This window comes from Ylistrum balloti, unplaced genomic scaffold (assembly GCF_031769215.1).
Source record: "Ylistrum balloti isolate Yb309-2 unplaced genomic scaffold, AGI_CSIRO_Ybal_v1 Utg369808, whole genome shotgun sequence".
Taxonomy (NCBI): Eukaryota; Metazoa; Mollusca; class Bivalvia; order Pectinida; family Pectinidae; genus Ylistrum; species Ylistrum balloti.
Window position 1 is genome coordinate 1,144,653 of NW_026781982.1, and position 19,838 is coordinate 1,164,490.

Genomic DNA, 19,838 nt, shown 5'->3' on the forward strand with positions numbered 1-19,838 from the left:
GTTAGCCTTTGCTCTGTACTCTATTCCTTTGTGTGTTGTCCATATTTGTGGGTTACTCTCGTTACTTTCCTTCACTCACTATATCAACGATGAAACCATTACAGGTGGGTTACCGACGGTGATTTTTGTGTCTTGAGAAAAAGGGATAAACTATTTGTGAACTAACATGGATATTTTTATCATTTGGAGGCGGACAAAAAAGTTATTCTTTCAAATGTATAATTTGTTTGTTAAATTACATGAACATTGTATATACGTCATTTTTTATTGTGGCGGAAGACATTTTCCACCTTTACTCTTCAATAAAGTATATTTTCCAATGCATAAAAATTGTACATAAACACTGTATATACATAATTTTTATTATTTGGTGACATTTCTTTCCATATTTCGCAATAAAGTATGATGAATATTGTATTTACTTTGTAATATTAGTAAGTATGTCGTCTTATTTCACTTCGTTAGGTAGAGGCATCAACAGGAGGCGAAACTAGTTGAAAAATAAAGACAAGTATTCAACTTGCTTGAAAGGCGGAGATACAAATGTGTGATATAGTAAGCTATTGTTAATGGAATGGTATTTGTAACATTGATTAAAATATTTCTCTCTTAATATAATGTTTATGTAGGTTACACCAACGGAATCAACAATCTAACGAACATCAAACACGTCGAGCTACTTATGTGTATGATGTTCGTAACTTTTATCTGATTAAAGCCGCGACTTCTTTGTTTGTATGTTGAAATAATCTAGTACAGTAGATAACAAAGATTTAGGTAGAACAGCTTTTGATAGGAACTTCTTTTCATTACATGTTATACACTTGTTGAAATAGAGATGTTATAATGGTATAGCATGGATCTATACTGTAAGCAGAGAATATCAACATACATGATGAAGCAAATGCTTAGAAACACTCAATATAGTGAATGGCATCCATTTTTTAGCAGAGAATATCAACATACATGATGAAGCAAATGCTTAGAAACACTCAATATAGTGAATGGCGTCCAGTTTTTAGCAGAGAATATCAACATACATGATGAAGCAAATGCTTAGAAACACTCAATATAGTGAATGACATCCATTTTTTAGCAGAGAATATCAACATACATGATGAAGCAAATGCTTAGAAACACTCAATATAGTGAATGACATCCATTTTTTAGCAGAGAATATCAACATACATGATGAAGCAAATGCTTAGAAACACTCAATATAGTGAATGACATCCATTTTTTAGCAGAGAATATCAACATACATGATGAAGCAAATGCTTAGAAACACTCAATATAGTGAATGACATCCATTTTTTAGCAGAGAATATCAACATACATGATGAAGCAAATGCTTAGAAACACTCAATATAGTGAATGACATCCATTTGTTAAAGACAGAATGTGTATTGGCTTTCCTCCTTTTGGAATACAGGTGATAGTACCTTGTTTGTAGCTTAGTGGCAATGGACCCTTCATGTATCCATATTTTAATGTTCCGACAATAAACGTTTTGATATTTATTAAAAAAATGAAATGCTTTAATTGAAATGTTCATCCCTCATGGTCACGTGTTTACATTTGAAAAGAAAAAAGTGGGAGGGTTAAAATAACGCTAGCTGTCACGAACGCAAGTGTGTAGTAACATATTTTTGTTCGGAAAGGGATCACGTGAGCGTATGTGTGAATGAGTGAGTACGGGTGGTGTGTGACCGGGAAGGTAAGAATGACGTTCAGTGTGTATGGTACCGGTTTACTCATGTTCGGCTCAGTTTTGGCAATAGTATGTTTATGGAACGGAGCCCAGAACTCTGACTTGTCTTCACATGATGGGCAGATGACATACACACCACCAAGAGTCAGCAACAAGGTGACTTACAGACAGTGGCGTCAGGACCGACCAGCATTATATGTCATCGGGTTCAAGGTCAGCTACTATAAGGAACGTCACGCTCACTCGACGGACTATCTGGGGAGGCCCGGATTGTACCGAGCTTCTGGTTTGTTGGCCAGAGTTATTGGACCGAGGTTGTTACCCATATCACCAGAGTAGTTTACCTTATCTTACTGTATATACTGCTAGCGCGGTGTATACTACTGGAGATATATTATTCACTGTCAACAAATGCTGTTAAGTGAAGTTTACTAGTATAAGTAAGCTACTGAATGATAGCGAGTGTGAACCTGTCAGTATTTAGGTTTATTTTATGTAAATATGCCAAGACCTCGGACAACGGATATGACACATTCACACATCAGTCTGTGAAAAAAATCAACACCAGTCTGACCAGTGGTCAAATTATTATTGTTTCTAATGGTCAGAGATTATAAAATACAAAGTGATATCTTTAAATGTTCTGCATTCCTCTAATTGTAATTATATCTGATTATGAGAGTTTGATGGAACAGAATAACCGAATTATTCATACTTCCTGTACGCACTGGACGTGTAAAATAAGACTGTCGGGTCATTTAGCAATAGTCATACCGACTCTACATATGGTCATTTTTGTTTTTTTTATTGAATGTATAAAATGCATTAAAGTATTTGGTCAAATTAAATTGATTAATTTGTAAAGTGTGTGACTTTGCGGAATGTATAGCAGTGTTGGAAAAGTAACAATTATGAGTAAGAGTATCATTTTGTAACTGTTGGTTGAAAGGCACTTCATTATATTATATATTATATTGCTACTGTGGTGTTTGTGTATCCTGTCAGAAGGTGAGGGTCTGGAGGGAAACAGGTATAGGAGATAGTTCTTCAAATAAGGGTAGACAACCCTGAACTGACTTATAACAGAATACTGTAAAAGAGTACATAGAAACATATTTTTATATATAATATATCTATAATGGCTTCATGTTATCCTGTTATTTAAATGTCTTAATACATTATCTAGATATGGTGGCACAAAAACAGATGTCATCAAAATAGTCATCAAGTGTCTTATGAAAGTAGAACCTTTGTTATCTTTATTTTTAATTTGTAATTCTAAAACATGAAATGTTTTTACAGTTTGTATGTAAAATATATCTCGCGAGATTAAGTCAGTATTTGTACAATGATTGATAAAAGCTGGAAACGTATCTGAATCATAATGTGGCCTCATCATGGGAACACATCAAATATACTTACAGAACTTCATCTTTATCACCACCAAACAGCAACTTGGCAAAACGATTTTTAAGACCAAGGGGAATAACTCCTACTGGAATGTATTGACTGAATGTCTGGAAAAAATGGATCTTATTTTCAGCATATGGTATATACTCGTCAAACTCAATTTGTTAATTCAAATACTTCGGTCGGATATATATAAATATATATAATATATACAAAAGGGTGTTTATAAATCTCCATGATAAACTTTCAGATATCATACATTTATCAAATCCTCAAATGCAGCACCATATTTCATGTTTATTATGTTTCAATATCTACAATTAAGATTATTCAGATAGAAATGATAAGAGAAAGTTTCGGATTACTGAGAAAGTCACTTAATACTGAAAAAGTCTTCGGAGTACTGCGAAAGTCTCCAGAGTACTTAGAAAGTCTTCGTAGTACTGAGAATGTCTCCGGAGTTCTGAGAAAGTCTTTGGAGTACTGGGAAAGTCCCCAGAGTACTGAGAAAGTCTTCAGAGTACTGCGAAAGTCTTCGGAGTACTGAGAAAGTCTCCGGAGTACTGACAAAGTCTTCAGAGTACTGCGAAAGTCTTCGTAGTACTTAGAAAGTCTCCGGAGTACTGGGAAAGTCTTTGGAGTACTGAGAAAGTCTCCAGAGTACTGAGAAAGTCTCTGGAGTACTGAGAAAGTCTCCGGAGTACTGAGAAAGTCTCGGGAGTACTGAGAAAGTCTCGGGAGTACTGAAGAAAGTCTCTGTAGTACTGCGAAAGTCTTCAGACTACTGCGAAAGTCTCCAGAGTACTTAGAAAGTCTCAGGAGTACTGAGAAAGTCTTCAGAGTACTGGGATAGTCTCCGGAGTACTGAGAAAGTCTTCGGAGTACTGGGAAAGTATTCAGAGTACTGGGAAAGTCTTCAGAGTACTAAGAAAGTCTTCGTAGTACTGAGAAAGTCTCCGGAGTACTGCAAATGTCTTCAGAGTACTAAGAAAGTCTCCATAGTACTGCGAAAGTCCCCATAGTACTTAGAAAGTATTTGGAGTACTGAGAAAATCCTGGAGAAACAATATCATACCTTGCCTTCCTTCCTCATGATCCCGGTAGCAGTCTAGAAACAGACGAAACACACTCTTGGAATATCAGTTTGATCTTGATATGGTATTTGAAAGTTGAATATTTTCCCATTTTTCTCTATTTTAGCTCTTAATGATAAGACATTTGAAAATTCCTGGGCAGGAATAGCGATGATAATCTTTACCTGCCACACTCAAAATGGTCGTCAGGAAACCATTTTGTTTCTTCTGATCAGTCCCAAAATCAATGTATAAGGAGAGACATAAGGGAACATATGTAAGCAGTCATTCATTACCAAGTATAGCCTACAGTAGTCCTTCATTACCAAATATAGCCTACAGTACTTATTCATTACTACGTATAGCCTAAAGTAGTCCTTCATTACCAAATATAGCCTACAGTACTTATTCATTACTACGTATAGCCTAAAGTAGTCCTTCATTACCAAATATAGCCTACAGTACTTATTCATTACTACGTATAGCCTAAAGTAGTCCTTCATTACCAAGTATGGCCTACAGTAATTATTCATTACCACGTATAGCCTAAAGTAGTCCTTCATTACCAAGTATAAACTGCAGTAGTCCTTCATTACCAAGTATAGCCTACAGTAGTCCTTCATTACCAAATATAGCCTACAGTAGTTATTCATTACCACGTATAGCCTAAAGTAGTCCTTCATTACCTAGTATAGCCTAAAGTAGTCCTTCATTACCAAGTATGGCCTACAGTAGTTATTCATTACCACGTATAGCCTAAAGTAGTCCTTCATTACCAAGTATAAACTACAGTAGTCCTTCATTACCAAGTATAGCTTACAGTAGTCCTTCATTACCAAGTATAGCATAAAGTAGTCCTTCATTACCAAATATAGCCTACAGTAGTTATTCATTACCACGTATAGCCTAAAGTAGTCCTTCATTACCAAGTATAAACTGCAGTAGTCCTTCATTACCAAGTATAGCTTACAGTAGTCCTTCATTACCAAATATAGCCTACAGTAGTTATTCATTACCACGTATAGCCTAAAGTAGTCCTTCATTACCTAGTATAGCCTAAAGTAGTCCTTCATCACCTAGTATAGAATACAGTAGTCCTTCATTACCAAGTATTGCATAGGGTAGTCCTTTATTACCAAGTATAACCTTAAGTAGTCCTTCATTACCAAGTATAGCCTAAAGTAGTCCTTCATTACCATGTATAGCCTACAGTAGTCCTTCATTACCATGTATAGGAGTAGTATCATCATGAAGTAAATTTTCTATTTTTTTTACGTAGTTTGCCTTTGCCTCACGAATGAGGTCAATAGTCTCATTCCTTATAGTTTCCCAATAATGAGGATTATTTCCTGATTTAGCTTTCTGTGTATTCTAATACGCTGTCTCATTTTTAATCTAATAGTGTTATTCATCCAGAATCAGCCAGAGATCTGGTTTAAACCACTCAAAATCAGCATTAACCATTGTCAATCAAAAAGGTGGGGACTGAGCAGGGTTGGGTGATCTTCCAGCTGTTCAGTTCTCCAGACACTATATATAAACACCAACTGAGCATGGCTGTATGAAGAAAACAGGACAAACACAGCAAAACAATCATACACACATACATACTCTCACAGCTTTCAATTACGCACACGTTCACAAAATAAGGAAGTGGAAGTGACACATCATGATTCTGGGACGCTTGAAATTCAAGATAGGGGTTCGGAAAAACGCAACTCGAAAAGCGGGTCAGAATTTCAGGAATTAACACACATCGATGACTTTGGAATATATATAAACCACGTAAAATCTTGATTATACAACTAAATACTATATATATATTTTTGAGACACTGATAAAATAAATAAATGGGTAGATAACACAATATGAAGTTGCGCAGAATACAAGCAGTAATTTTATTTGTAGACGGTATCATTAATATAACCATACTTTCACATACTTGACCTAAATCAGTTATCAGTACAGGTCAATGGCTAACAAATGTAGAATTGCTCTCAGACTTTGTCATCGTAAGCTCTTCATTATGACAGTAGAATATTTACTATGAAACAACTGACATCTAGTTTTATTTATTAAAACATATTTTTCGGGGGACAGTTATGCATTATGAAATATATAATTAGGAAATTGATTGTTAAATTATTTAAATTGTCAAAATCTGGACCTGTGTTTTAAAATTGATTATCTATCTGTGAATCAAGCAGTAAAATAAATATGGTGACATCTGCGTTACCGTGTTAAGTGTGGTGTAAGTACAATTACCATTAAATCTCCTATCTGATCAAGTTTGATCCAATATGATCTGAAGGGCTGGAATATCTGTATATTATTGTTATAACAGATTTAACACGATTATATCACAATATGATCTGAAGGGCTGGAATATCTGTATATTATTGTTATAACAGATTTAACACGATTATATCACAATATGATCTGAAGGGCTGGAATATCTGTATATTATTGTTATAACAGATTTAACACGATTATATCACAATATGATCTGAAGGGCTGGAATATCTGTATATTATTGTTATAACAGATTTAACACGATTATATCACAATATGATCTGAAGGGCTGGAATATCTGTATATTATTGTTATAACAGATTTAACACGTTTATATTACAATTACGTTTATCCTAGTATATATACTTCTATTCTAAGTCACAATGTTCCATTAGTTTAGTACTTGATCGAAATTAGGGATCATCAGCGTCTTTTGAACGCCAAGAGTTCACTGACTTCGATTATACGAATAAAGCGATGTGTTGAAGGCTATATGTTTCAATGAGCAAGCCAATCACTCTAGTACAATTGCTTCAATAAGGGGGGGAGGGGGGGGGCTGTTGACGACAATCCAACCGATGTGCCTGTGAATGGTAAAATTTTGACAAAAGTTCCACTCGAACCGAGTTTTACATATGGCTTACATATTATTCAAAATGCGGTCGTACATGTATGTTGATTTTCCCCATTATTTTGTATGTTTGATGCAAGTCTGAGCATATCATCCGATAGTAATTCCTAAAGAAATGACATCAAAGGAACAATGTTATTTGGTTGATTTTTTCTTGTAGAAACGGTGATCTTTGAACTTTGACACAGATCACCAGGTGTATTATCAACTTTCCTTTCCTGATTGTGTAAAAGGGACTTTATGATCTTTTTAAAATTCCACAGTAAAAATATTCTGTTTAATTGTGTGTTTCTTTATATCGCCAACTTATCCCCGATGGTCACTTTATAAGATAATAAAACTGAGTTCAAAAATGTCTTATTATAACATCAGGATATCGCATTGTCCTCAAAGATTTCTCTTTGATTGTCACCTTGTATACTTTTAAGACCGTTAAAGTATCTCATTTTCTCAGAACACTTTTGATTTTGTTGGGAATGGTTAATTAAATATGATAATAGCTCTGAAGTCAATCTTACTGATTATTGAGACAGGGGACTTGGTGATGTCTCATTTCCCTGTTGCGAATGACATGTTTAGGATTTAGAATGCTACATCATTTTGCCCATTCTACTTTGATAGGAAACATTTGTATAATTTTGTTTTCGATACGAATGCTTTCACTAAAACCCAACAAAATTATTTCAAGTTTTCGAACTGTCCTTATACCATAGACTGAAATAAATGTGTATTACAGTAAACTGTAAAATACATATGCTGATTTGATATGTGCACGTCAAACAGTGCCTTCATCCTTCAAAATATGCTTAAGTTGAAAACAATGGAAACCAAATCTTGACAGCATGATGGCATTTCACGCCTTAGTTGTTTCATGACGAGAACATACACAACATAAAATTATTGAAATATAATGCTTTTATTAGTTTCTTAACACTGTAGAACTGTGAATTAGCACATGTTGACTTTAATTATTAAGCAGGCGCGACAAGATGCCCACTGAACGTTGTATACATGCTAGCGTAGTAGTACGAGTTAAGATTTGGTCTTGCGATTAGATAGACTTGTTGTCCCTGGTCAAGAGAGAGATACACTGTATTTGATGATGTGCCCCAACTAGGAAGACTCTCAGCCCATACTGTCACAACCCACTGGTCTTCGCCCTCACCGGTCTGGAATAACTGGACGGCAGCCTGAAATATCACGATCGTGTTAGTTTTTCCTGCAGTTTATTACTTATACGATCAATACTAAATATCTGATATTTACATTTCATTAGGTTTGGTTCCTGTAGTATTTGCATACGTGATATTTCAATACCAGGAGAAGGACTGAAATGGTTTGGTTATACATAGTCATTGCATTGAGTATCATTACAGTCCATGGTATATTGATACATTTTAAACGGCATGATCGATGCCAAAACTAAAACTCTCGCTTTATAAACTGTATTATGGGCGTATGATAAGCTATGCGCTAATGGGTTTCCTTTTTTCCTCAAAGTTTAAATCTTATGAATGGTAACGTTATGCAAAAAAAAAACAATGTCAAAGATGTATACATTTAATTTTACAACAATTGCGAATCAAGCTAACAGATTAAATGAAGCGTACGAGGGACCTTACAATGGTAGGAAATTGCAAATTACAAGAATCTGGGATAACCCACCTTTTTCGGACAGGTGAGATATCATGCAATTTCACGTCCGTTCTGGAAATTGAACCCCAGACGTCTAAGTCAATGGCGAGTGCGTTACCACTGCGCCATCCGACCGTCCGAAGATATTATTGTCATAGAAACAGCCGATGATTTCATTTCAGAGAATTTTTATTTTTATGTTTAAAAAATATTCTCGATGTTATGGAAGTTTTTAGAAATTGTTTGTAATGCAAGTAAAGAAATTTTCTTAGTCTTTAAAAAATCTTAAATGAAATGAAATCATGAACTATACTAGATACATGTTCAATCATAGTACGTTGTCCGGTTTTCTTGTGTATGACATTCATAATATGACGTAATAATTTCCTCTTCTTTGTCTCTAGATAATTGAACGTGAAAAAAACATTTATAAACTGGAAATGGAAAGCTACCGTTTTTCTTTCTTGTGCTGCTACAACAATATTGAAGACATAGACACCGGCAGATTGTGCTGTAAACATTCCAGTATCTTTACTGTAGGCTGAACCATGGTTATGAAGCACGCGCTGGTACTTCAACACCGAACTATCCAAGGGGCCCATGTTTTTCTCCATGGCAACAAAGAAAGCCAAGTGAGGTCGTGACGTCCCTGCCATAAAAAATCGGTTTCAACATTTACAAGATGTTTAATAATAAATAGTCGGACTTTATCCTGAAATCAGATAACCCAGCTGGGTAAGTGTGTCTGAGGGAACATACTATATTATCTGTTCATTTGTAGATAGTAATGTTTGTCGTTTTTGTTTTGAGTTAATCGGAAAAACTTGTTTTAAAGCTATATGAAAACACAAAAACTCATTTCGTCATGATTTATTAACTGCAGAACCACATATATTCCCTTCGGGTTCATTTGTCCTATCAAAATGAGAAACAAATTCATTCTCAATATTGTCCTTAAGAAATATTCATGCTCGGTTGTCCTTTAAGATAAAAAAAGACATTTATATATCTGATAGAAGTGAATGTTATTGATTGCTAGGGTTAAGCTTTATCTAATTCTAGTGACTTCTTCACTAATTCACTCTATTTAGTGAAGCAATCATGACTTCAAGAGACGATCTATGAAATGATCTGCTTAGTTAGGCTCAAGAGGTTTCTCGGAAGTATCGTACAAAACACATTAGATCGATATCTGAGGCTGTGAAGTACTCCGACATTCACTTTTGTGGTACAAACCAAATGTATCATCAATGCAAGAGACACAATTCTTGGTGAATTTCAAATAACGAAAATACTTAAGAAACTAACGTGTATGTTTTTCATAAGCTGTTTCTGTTTTACATGTTACTTCATTCAATTTCTCCTGATAACTTAAATGATTCAGATATGTAGTTTCTTTGTGTCTTCGATTAAGATTTGCATGCCCAAATATAGTCAGTGATTTCTTTTCTTCTGTTTTTCCGAATAGGTGGTGGAATGTCCTCTTTCACCTACAAAACGGTCTCAACAGTCCCCTTTAGGTCAAAAATCGAACAATTCTGTTATAGATTTTACAAAAGCTTAAAGTATTTCAAGTACATTCAAAAGAGTAACTGGGGACTGAGTTTTTGTAGCTTCACACATATATGTCCGTCATCCTGAACATACTAGTTCAATGTTTTTCTTAAACTATTGTTCTTAAAGTTTGCCTGATTTACCGTGTTAAAACTGTTTTAATAAAGTAAATTATAAGTGTATGTCTCTATGACAAACATTATTATTATATCCATATTACGTACCCGACTCTCCCTTCTGGCCAGGAAGTCCGGGCACACCAGGAAGTCCTGTCAAACCTCTCGGACCAGCACTTCCGGGTTCACCTTTCCTGTTTTTACACTCAACCTTCAACGTGCATCCTGCATTTTCGTCTTCATAAGACTCAAGAGGGGGTGATGGTTTGTAATACTTTTCATCAGACACCTGGGGCTTTCGGTTCGAATAAATCTTTGAGTATTTTACCTTATCGCCATTCACAAGTGAAACAGCCAAAACAAACATGGTCATGAATGATGTTGTTAAAAGCATCGTGGCTTTTGATTGTTCTGCAAAACTAAAACTGAAATAAATTTGAAAATAGGTTTATATTATTTTTATTCATCTTTATCAAAACAGGAGTGCAAATGACTGAGCCTTGTAAGCTTACTGTTCGGCGAATGGACGGGAGTATAAAGTTAGTTGAAAAAGATGGATATTTGAGTTAACATCGGTAGTATTAGAAGATTTAAATGATAGGTTAGAGAAGGTTAGAGACCATCTGTAAAAATATTACACAAGAAAACATATCTTCCTCAAATAAAAATAAAGTGATATTAGAATAATTGATAGCATAAGATTTGAATTAAAGGTCAAATAAGCAAACAGAAATATCGGAACTCAATTAGAATATGTCTATATGTAGATGTTCGGGAACGGTTGAATTTCGCTATGTTTTCGTAGAAAACTCGCAAAAATCAGTCGTCGCGATCGCCTGCACTTGAACTCCTTAACACTGATTATAATATTTGTAAGAATGTATCACCGCAAATTAGTGTAAGTGAACAGAATCTTTAGATCAACGATATCAGTATTTAGATTCATTTTAGTCGTCTATAGACATTACTAGAATAAAGAATCACTCATGATGGATATCATTAAAATCATAGAGAAGTGAACAACTAATTTCAATGTATTTCAATACTATTTATGTTAATGAATGCATTTTTAATAAAACAGACAAGTAAAATAGCATAGGAAATACAAAGAATATTAATACCACCCCACCTCCACTCCAACGCCCCCACCCAAACACTACCCCTTACCCAAACGCCCCCCCCCCCCAACACCGCCCCTTAAAAAAGAAAGAAAAACGATTTTCATGGAAACTTCTGAAAAGTTGTAAATAAGGCTTACAAAATCAAACGAAAACGAGAAAGGAAAAAAAATCACTATACAATGATTGCATTACCAAAACAAAACTGATTGGTTGAAAAAACAATATCTGCGGATTAGAAGATAAATTTTTAAAGATATCAAAGTGGCTAGAAAACTATATTCTGATACTAGATTTCAGTGCAAGTCTATAACGCTTTGCATTCCCTTGAGATTAAAAGAGACAATTTCAGAAATTGTAATGGACTAATACCATTTTTGTATTACATACAATCCATCTTGAACATCTAGTTTCAATATGGTGGGTGGTTGTCTTGTTTCTATTGCGTCCCGCTATCTGTTTACCATGAAGTTTTAGTAATACATGTAACATATGTATATGATTATTTTAAAAACATCGTGGAACTCGTTATCTGCAATTCCCATATGGAAAGAATATAACTGTCAAAATAACATCTCTCAATTTTTTTCTATCCTTTTTTTATACTGTTTGTTCAAGTAGATATACATATTTTTGACTTTTATAAATAAAACGTTTTCAGAAAATATCTTAATCGTAGCGTATATGTAGTGATTTTGGAATGAGACTTGATACAACGTCTTTGTGTCACTGATTATCGTAGACATTTTATGTAATTTTCAACAAATAAGTAAAGCTTATTGAAGCGTTTCCGTTCCCCACCTCGCCACTGCTAAATACGATACGTTAGCATGTTATCTTCATATATACATGGATTTTATGTATACCTAACTTAATATCGATAAAAACGATGAAACATACCAAAGTATTGGTGTATAGATAAAAATATATAAATAGCCGTGACTATAAAATAGTCCTTCTATCCAAAAATAGTATGCATTGTTAAATATAAAGAATCAATTTTGGCTGAGATGCAGCTGGCCTCATTCCAGCACAATCGTGGAAAACACAAAAAGAAACCAAAGAAGTTCGTAAGGTTTCGTCAGACGGAGTCAATTTGTGACCAGGCCTTGTATAAGATGGCATTATATCTATAAAGTTCGGTTAGCCATAGAATATATTTTTAAGTAATACTTTACATTGTTAGTGTATGCTATATTACTGTGTATTATATTTCTATGATTTTTAGGCATTATTATAATTCATTAAGATATACCAAGTTAATCGTCAAATTGAAACATACATATTCCTATATAATGGAAAATGTGTCCGTACCTTTTGGTCCTCAGCTGGTACAGCGTCTTGAACTGGGAGAAGGGTTTGTTGTGAGGAAATAAACCTCACACTTTCGGAATAATTACGGGAGTCCTTTAAAATGTAGACTGTACGTAGTTTGTATCGTCGCATTCTTATTTGTGACTAAAAAAATACTGAAACTATGTAGAAGTAATGCGTTCGGGACATTCTAAAACGTTGGAATATTACAAATATCTTATGTGATCTATACAAGCATCAGGAGTATCACTTTAATTAATCTCATTTAGTAAAATTACTTTGTTATAAACTTATTGACACCGTCTCAAATTTTAAAATGCGGGAAACCGTTAATTTGTATTCAATGTACAGCGTTTATAACATGAAAACTCTAAGTCACTTATGTTTGTCAAAACATTTTATGCTAAGGAAAGATATTCTCTATTTGTGCCAAAAAACTTTAGATTCTTGCATATAGTGACTAATACCCCAGGAATTTCTCATCTCTCTTCAAGTTAACATTTATTGCTGCAATGTAAAACTTGCGATCACGTTCTTGCCTTGTTGTTAAGAGAATAGACCATGCCGTCGCTCTCTGTGTAATTACGTATAATCTGGCCGGATGTCATATAGAGAGTATGAAGATGTCTCCAGAACGTAGATCTACGTGCTTTTGTTTGTTTGTGTATTCATTAAGGACATACAATACTTTTTACTAGAAGTTAATTCTTAAAAAAGTGCTTCTCCTCCCTAAAACGAGTCTTTGTGTCACATGATGCCCCTCCCCCGAGGTTGTTCACATGACAGACTTCACATTTTTTTCACATCGACCTTTACCCTTTAAGGTTCTTATCTACGAAATGTGAGAACAGAATACAAGCAGGTCTCTTGTATATTTCATTCATTACATTTAAAATAGTAACAAGCCATGCAAACGTTATGCTGTGAATAATAACTTCAGTCGTATTTCGTCATTTGTTTTCCCATGTTCTACATTGTATATTCTCTAAAAGTTATCGTGAATCGTGCAAAATTATAAACTCGATAAGGTGATGTTAACTGAAATAACGAAACATTAACGGTTTCTAGTGAATTAAGGTTGTGACAGATAAGGCACGCATTTGGAAATTGTAAACATCGAAAATTCTTCAATCTTATCCCAGGATTTTATCTCATATTCAGTGATGTTAATTGTTTTGTTTGCTTTGGCAAAATGCGATTTACATTCCAATTAGATAATATCACAGATTGACTGATACACTACCAATCAGTAATAAAGGGTTCATGCTGATAATTATTTCTATTAGGATATGGTTATATCAAAGCATAAATATGCGATAGATATATAATAACATAATTCTTTCGGAGTTTTTTTCAAATTCCTTTTTTACTGCATATACATATATTGACAGCATACATGTGTGATCAATTGAAATCAAAGTTTGAAAGACTTTTTAACCTTGCAATGAAATACAATCTAGAAAATGTCGTACGTAAGTACTGTAACTACATATCACTGTTTTTATCTACTAGATATGAAATTCAATGACTTCACAGTTCTCACAACGGCCATATATAGTATGTCTTAATTGACCTGTAGGTTTCATTTGGCGTTTCCATTTTTCAAATTATTTTGTGAGATGTCATTGTGCTTTTCATGAACGATTGAATACATGGTACATTCACCATGTAGCTTTAACTTTGACTGCCTAGCATATCTACGAACACCGACTGAAAGAAATGAGAGAGACGAGTATGTTGCATCCCTGGCGCTTATTTTTAGGGGATATTTTTTATTATACCGTAAAATATAACTTTTAGGATAAGTTTTTTTTTTAAATTATTGTTGCCATGGAGTACATCAATAGCACAAAAAAATCCACAACTCTGAAACACGAATTGATACAGCTTGGTAAATGATGCGTTCACAAACTTTCTCTGGAGCATTTATTGTTACACGTGCCGCTAGAAAATAAAATAAGGTTTATCATCAGTTGCATTAATTGGGCGCATAACTTTCTTTACCGAAATTTATCTAATTAAAATAGTTATGACAACCTTGTCACAATGTGTTAAAGTGTGGTACAAGAAGAGTAGGTTCCGGTAAGTACCTTTTGAATTATCACTGACCCTCCATATGTAAATCTAAGTCAATCCAAGTAAGCTATCAATTCGTTTTTCAGAAAACAATGCTGATTAGTTATGAATTATTTTGCTTAATCGTAAGGTGCGGTTTATTTCATAATTTCGAATTACTGTTCAGTTGTGTGCTTTTGTACATATCAGTTTGCAACAAACAAGTAGTTTGTAATATTGTTAACAAGAATAATTTGTTCCTTGGAATTCTTCTTCCTTACATTTAAAGGTGAAGAAATGAATCATAGATAAGGGTTATGCTGAGGCCCTCTTTAATCAATATTATACTGTAAACGAAAAGGGGATAACGAGTGTATGTGTAAGCAAAAACTAATCAACCAATGTAGTCTGATACGATTATTGATATTATTATTGTTTTACTTCTTTTCAGCATGAATGAAAATATAACATTTTAAATAATGGATAATAAAGGCATAGTAAAGTGTTCATAATTATTATATCATTTCCCGTCGTGTACTTCGAAAGATCTTGTTCACAATCGATCAAATGTGAAATATTTGGAAACCAAATTTTGACGGCAAGGGTCAACATTATAAGCTCAGGTCATTCCATGGAGTGATATAAAACGAGTAATATACATTAAACGATTTTGCGTTTTTTTTTTTTTGTTTTTTTCAGCTTTTTCTGAACATGAAACTTTTTGTTCGTCAAAATCAAAACTTGTAAATGTGGTTTACAGCATGTGTCCACTGAACGTGGTATACATATTTGCGAAGTAATACGAGTTCAGGTCTCGGTTTGCCAAGAGATACACTTTCTGTCCCTGCTGGAGACTCAAATACACAGTATTTGATGATGGGCTCCAATTTGGAATACTCTCGGACCATACTGTTACAACTACCTGGTCTTCGCCATCACTGGTCTGGAATAACTGGACACTAGCCTGAAATGTAACATTTCAATAGAATTTGTTTCTGTAGTATTTGCAAACGTGATATTTTAATACCAGAAAAAGGAATAATAGAGTTTGGTTATACATATTTGTTGCATTGAGTGAATATCTGTTAGGGATGATAAAATGTGGCTTATATTGATGATGTAACATCTAAGTTAATATATTCGATGGACGATACAGTGAGGTTTATACTGATGTTGTAACATCTAAGTTAATATATGCGAGGGATAATAAAGTGATGCTGATATTGATGCTGTAACATCCAAGTTAATATATGGGAGGGATGATAAAGCAGGGTTTATATTGATGTTGTAACAAATAAGTGAATTATATTATGACAAATTATGATAAAACCTGGCGGTATATGAAAAAAAAGCAACATGAAAAATTTTAAGCTGTGATCTTTTGATTTTCAGTTTTGGTTGTTTAGTCAACAACTGAAATGCATAAAACATATTTTGTTGTCATAAAAAAGACTTTATTTCATGTTTAGCTGGAAAAAATATTCTCATGGCAATTTTTGTTTAAAAACAATATCATTTTCAGTCTCAGTTGAGAATTAGAGCTTTGGAGCTTTTCCACGGATTTGTCTTTATATCAGGAATAATCAACAATTCTAAATCGTTTTACAAAACTCTTATACAACATGACATTTATGTCATCAATCAAAGTGCATACAAATTACTTCACAGGATATTATTTTTATTTAGAAATATCGAATTGAAAAGGGATACATTACACTTTTTCCATGTTGTGCAGCCACTACAATGTTAAAGACATAAACACCACTAAATGGCACTGTAAACTTTCCGGAAGTGGAGTTGTATGCTGAACCTTCGTTGAGGAGCACGTAATCGTACTTCATCACCTGGCCATTCAAAGGTCCAATGTTTTCGTTCAACGCAGCGAAGAAAGATACACCCGATCGTGTCAATTCTACAACAAGAGATACTTAATGATTACGGATTAAACAAACTCATTTGGTCGAAAATAATATCAAAATTAAGATGGATAAATGTTTTATTCCTTTATGAAGCTTATGTGATTCATATTGGATTTTTGCCTAATCTACATTGATCAGTGTGCATCCCATCAAGTAAAATTCAGATTTGCGTGAATCTGCATGTGATCTACTTTACTGTTTTGCAATTTAGATTATATACCCACTCTTTGCCAAGTAATTCTTTTATTAGATGAAAGGAAACATATACTGCTGGAAATACAGTTATTCGAAGGAATATATTGTTTGTGATCAAGTTTTGCCATTTGTGTGTGCTGGAGAGTGATGGAAAGTCATCTCCCTCATTCAGTACATGTCCATGTTAACCACACCTTTTTGACATTCAAACATTAAATAAATTAATAATATGATATGGAATTCGTATCTCAATAATGATGCTACCGATTTATCTGGTTAGAAAAAGTACATTGTCACTTGGAGTGTGAAGATATGTTTTACAACGATACAAGCTTAGGAATAGTTGATAGTATCATTTCTCTAACGTGTTGATAAGAAAGAAACGAGAGATTGTATTCATCCGTTATGGAATTGAAATCATGAAAACATATACTGATTTTTATTAATATTTTCACTAACATTTCCTGTTTGACGTTAAACTGCATATGACTTCGTAACGAAATGACTTTCCAATGGATGCATTGAATCTATCGGTAAATAATAGTCTGGATATGTCACAAAATATGTAATGGTGCTATTAAAAGACAATAAGGTGTTCATGTGATTTAAATGTCCATAGTTTATTTTTGGAGCTTCCACAGATTTATCAAGTGACCAATTTAGCAGCATTTCCTAATAAGGTAAGACGACTTAAACCAATGAATTAAGATTAAATTAATCTGATTTTTTTTTAGAAATGTGTGGGGGAAAATCAATTGTTATTTTTTACTTAATGATAACCACAATCATTATAATGCTACAATGTAATGACACGACATACCTTCCGTTCCTTGTTCTCCTTTCTGTCCCTTTAATCCAGGAAAACCGAAAGGGCCAGGAAGGCCAGGAACACCTATCAGACCAGGTATTCCTGGTTCCCCTTTTCTGTTTTTACATTCAACCTTCAAGTTGCAACCAGATGTTGCGTCATCGTCTTTTTCAGGAGGAGGAGGAGGATTCGGCAATGGAGAATATCTCGAGTATTTCTCCTTGTCGCCGTTTACCAGCGAAACAGCTAAAGTAATCGCTAAAGTGAACAACGTTGTCCAATACATCGCTACGTTTATTTCATCTGCAAAAGAAAAACTATGTTTATTGTAATGTCATTGTACTTTTTCAGCAACAGGTAGTATGTTGTCCTTTGTCAAATGTAATAATATTGCAAATTAAACACGTGTTCCTTTCATTGAGGACGCCGTTAATGCAAGTCTCAAAAACTTTGAGTTTGACAAAATAAAATGAGCAGTAATATATTACTAACTCATTCAAAAGACCGGGAATTGAAAGTGTAATGGTCGCAATTTTCATCTCATTGACAAATATTTTATTTCGTTGTAAGACATGAGGCTGGACGTATTTGATGCTTGCTAGTGTGCCTGTTGGTTCCGTTATTGTGTACCTTGTTCTTATTTGAGAACATTACTTGCTTGGATTGGCCAAGATTTATGTGGCGGGCATTGTCGATGAAGGAGAAGACAATTACTCTTCAGGAAGACTTGGTCTTTTTCTCTTTGTTATTTTCCATGAGTCTCCGTATAACTTTATTGTTCATATTTTTGCCGTTGTTTTATGGAATTTCAGTTTGAAATTTCACGCAACACTGCTTTCTCCAAAATTAGTGCGATACTTTTTTGTTGAAATTTTGCGAGATACAATCTTGTCCAAATTTCGCGCGTTACAGCATTTTGCAATTTTCGCACGTCATATATTTTTTTAAACTTCGCAGGAACATTGTTAAAATTTGGCACCTTTCCGAATTGACTTAATTTCTTGCAATGTCATAATTCTGCAAAGTATGGACAAGTATAGAATGCTTTAAAGTACGTACAATGTTAGTAGAATATTTGGAACATTTTCTACAGGTTGGTTATTTTTATATATTCTATGATATTGTCAGTAGAATATGTTCTTTACTGTTGCTGAAAGTAAACTCATGATATTAAACAATACAAACTTACCTATCGGTCCGCTGCTTATACGGTATAAAGATGATCCCGACCTTAGTTGTATGTGTTCTGAGATAACATATGCGTTCCTTATATACCAGGCTATTTTGTCTGGAATTCTTCCCAACCTTTAGAAATAAGTTGGGAATCCTCTAAAATACTAACTGTACGTAAAAAAAGTACGCGCCTGGTCATGTATATGTCAATAAAACAATATAAAACAATGCATGATTCTTTGATAAATTTTGAAAATTTGGAATAAAGACACACAAGTGAATGGCGCTTTGTAATACAAGTTTAGAGTTGGAAACAGAAGAGCCAAACAGTGAATGAAAGTGCATAGTACAACTGTTTCGTCCCTAGGACCTTAGGACTTGAAGAATTTTATTAATGCTGAGGCATCAATTTTGGATTTTGTGAGACAACTGAGGAAAATTCAAAGTGATCGAAAGATGTCAAAATCTAGACGAGAAACTGTACTAGCCCTATAAATCAATGGATTGCTTACTTTTCATAAATCTGCTGATTTGCTAACAACGTGAAATACATGTGTATATTATGAACCATGCTACTATTCGAATGTATATATGAAATAAATCAATCTCCTTTATATCAAATATTTATATCAGAAGCTAGAGTTCTAATCTCCTTAGTATACTTTTCCTGAATTTGATTCGTTTGTTAAAAACGTGATATCAACGTCCCGAGTGTGACACTGCGACAAACGTTCGTTTATATACAATATGATCTTTCTTGTAACGAAACATGAAAAACTCTTACAAATGATGATCGTAATAAAAACAAATCCTGTATTTGCGTTCGCCATGATG

The 19,838-nt window shown here is 34.0% G+C and overlaps 2 protein-coding genes across 2 annotated transcripts; both read right to left on the reverse strand.

Annotated features, from left to right (window-relative positions):
- Positions 1 to 8,014: 8,014 nt before the first annotated feature.
- LOC132544728 (complement C1q subcomponent subunit C-like) lies at positions 8,015 to 12,893 on the reverse strand. Its single transcript, XM_060208376.1, has 4 exons — positions 12,855 to 12,893; positions 10,531 to 10,847; positions 9,205 to 9,401; positions 8,015 to 8,307 (listed from the first exon to the last, which is right to left on the reverse strand). Exons 2-4 carry the CDS (start codon positions 10,814 to 10,816, stop codon positions 8,089 to 8,091), a joined length of 702 nt encoding a protein of 233 aa, XP_060064359.1. The 5' UTR covers positions 10,817 to 10,847; positions 12,855 to 12,893; the 3' UTR covers positions 8,015 to 8,088.
- Positions 12,894 to 15,663: 2,770 nt separating this feature from the next.
- Positions 15,664 to 18,117, reverse strand: LOC132544777 (C1q-related factor-like). Its single transcript, XM_060208425.1, has 3 exons — positions 17,844 to 18,117; positions 16,625 to 16,821; positions 15,664 to 15,873 (listed from the first exon to the last, which is right to left on the reverse strand). The coding sequence occupies exons 1-3, from the start codon at positions 18,115 to 18,117 to the stop codon at positions 15,664 to 15,666; spliced, it is 681 nt and encodes a 226-aa protein (XP_060064408.1).
- Positions 18,118 to 19,838: the final 1,721 nt, after the last annotated feature.

What these genes read in the sequence shown, in the direction of transcription:
- LOC132544777 (XM_060208425.1), bottom strand. Translation starts at nt 18,117, where the DNA reads ATGTATTGGACAACGTTGTTCACTTTAGCGATTACTTTAGCTGTTTCG. An exon ending in AGGAGAACAAGGAACGGAAG is followed by an intron (nt 16,822 to 17,843) that starts GTATGTCGTGTC and finishes CTCTTGTTGTAG; the next exon opens with AATTGACACGATCGGGTGTA. An exon ending in CTGCACAACATGGAAAAAGT is followed by an intron (nt 15,874 to 16,624) that starts GTAATGTATCCC and finishes GTTACATTTCAG; the next exon opens with GCTAGTGTCCAGTTATTCCA.
- LOC132544728 (XM_060208376.1), bottom strand. Translation starts at nt 10,816, where the DNA reads ATGCTTTTAACAACATCATTCATGACCATGTTTGTTTTGGCTGTTTCA. An exon ending in TGGCCAGAAGGGAGAGTCGG is followed by an intron (nt 9,402 to 10,530) that starts GTACGTAATATG and finishes TTTTTATGGCAG; the next exon opens with GGACGTCACGACCTCACTTG. An exon ending in CAGCACAAGAAAGAAAAACG is followed by an intron (nt 8,308 to 9,204) that starts GTAGCTTTCCAT and finishes GTGATATTTCAG; the next exon opens with GCTGCCGTCCAGTTATTCCA.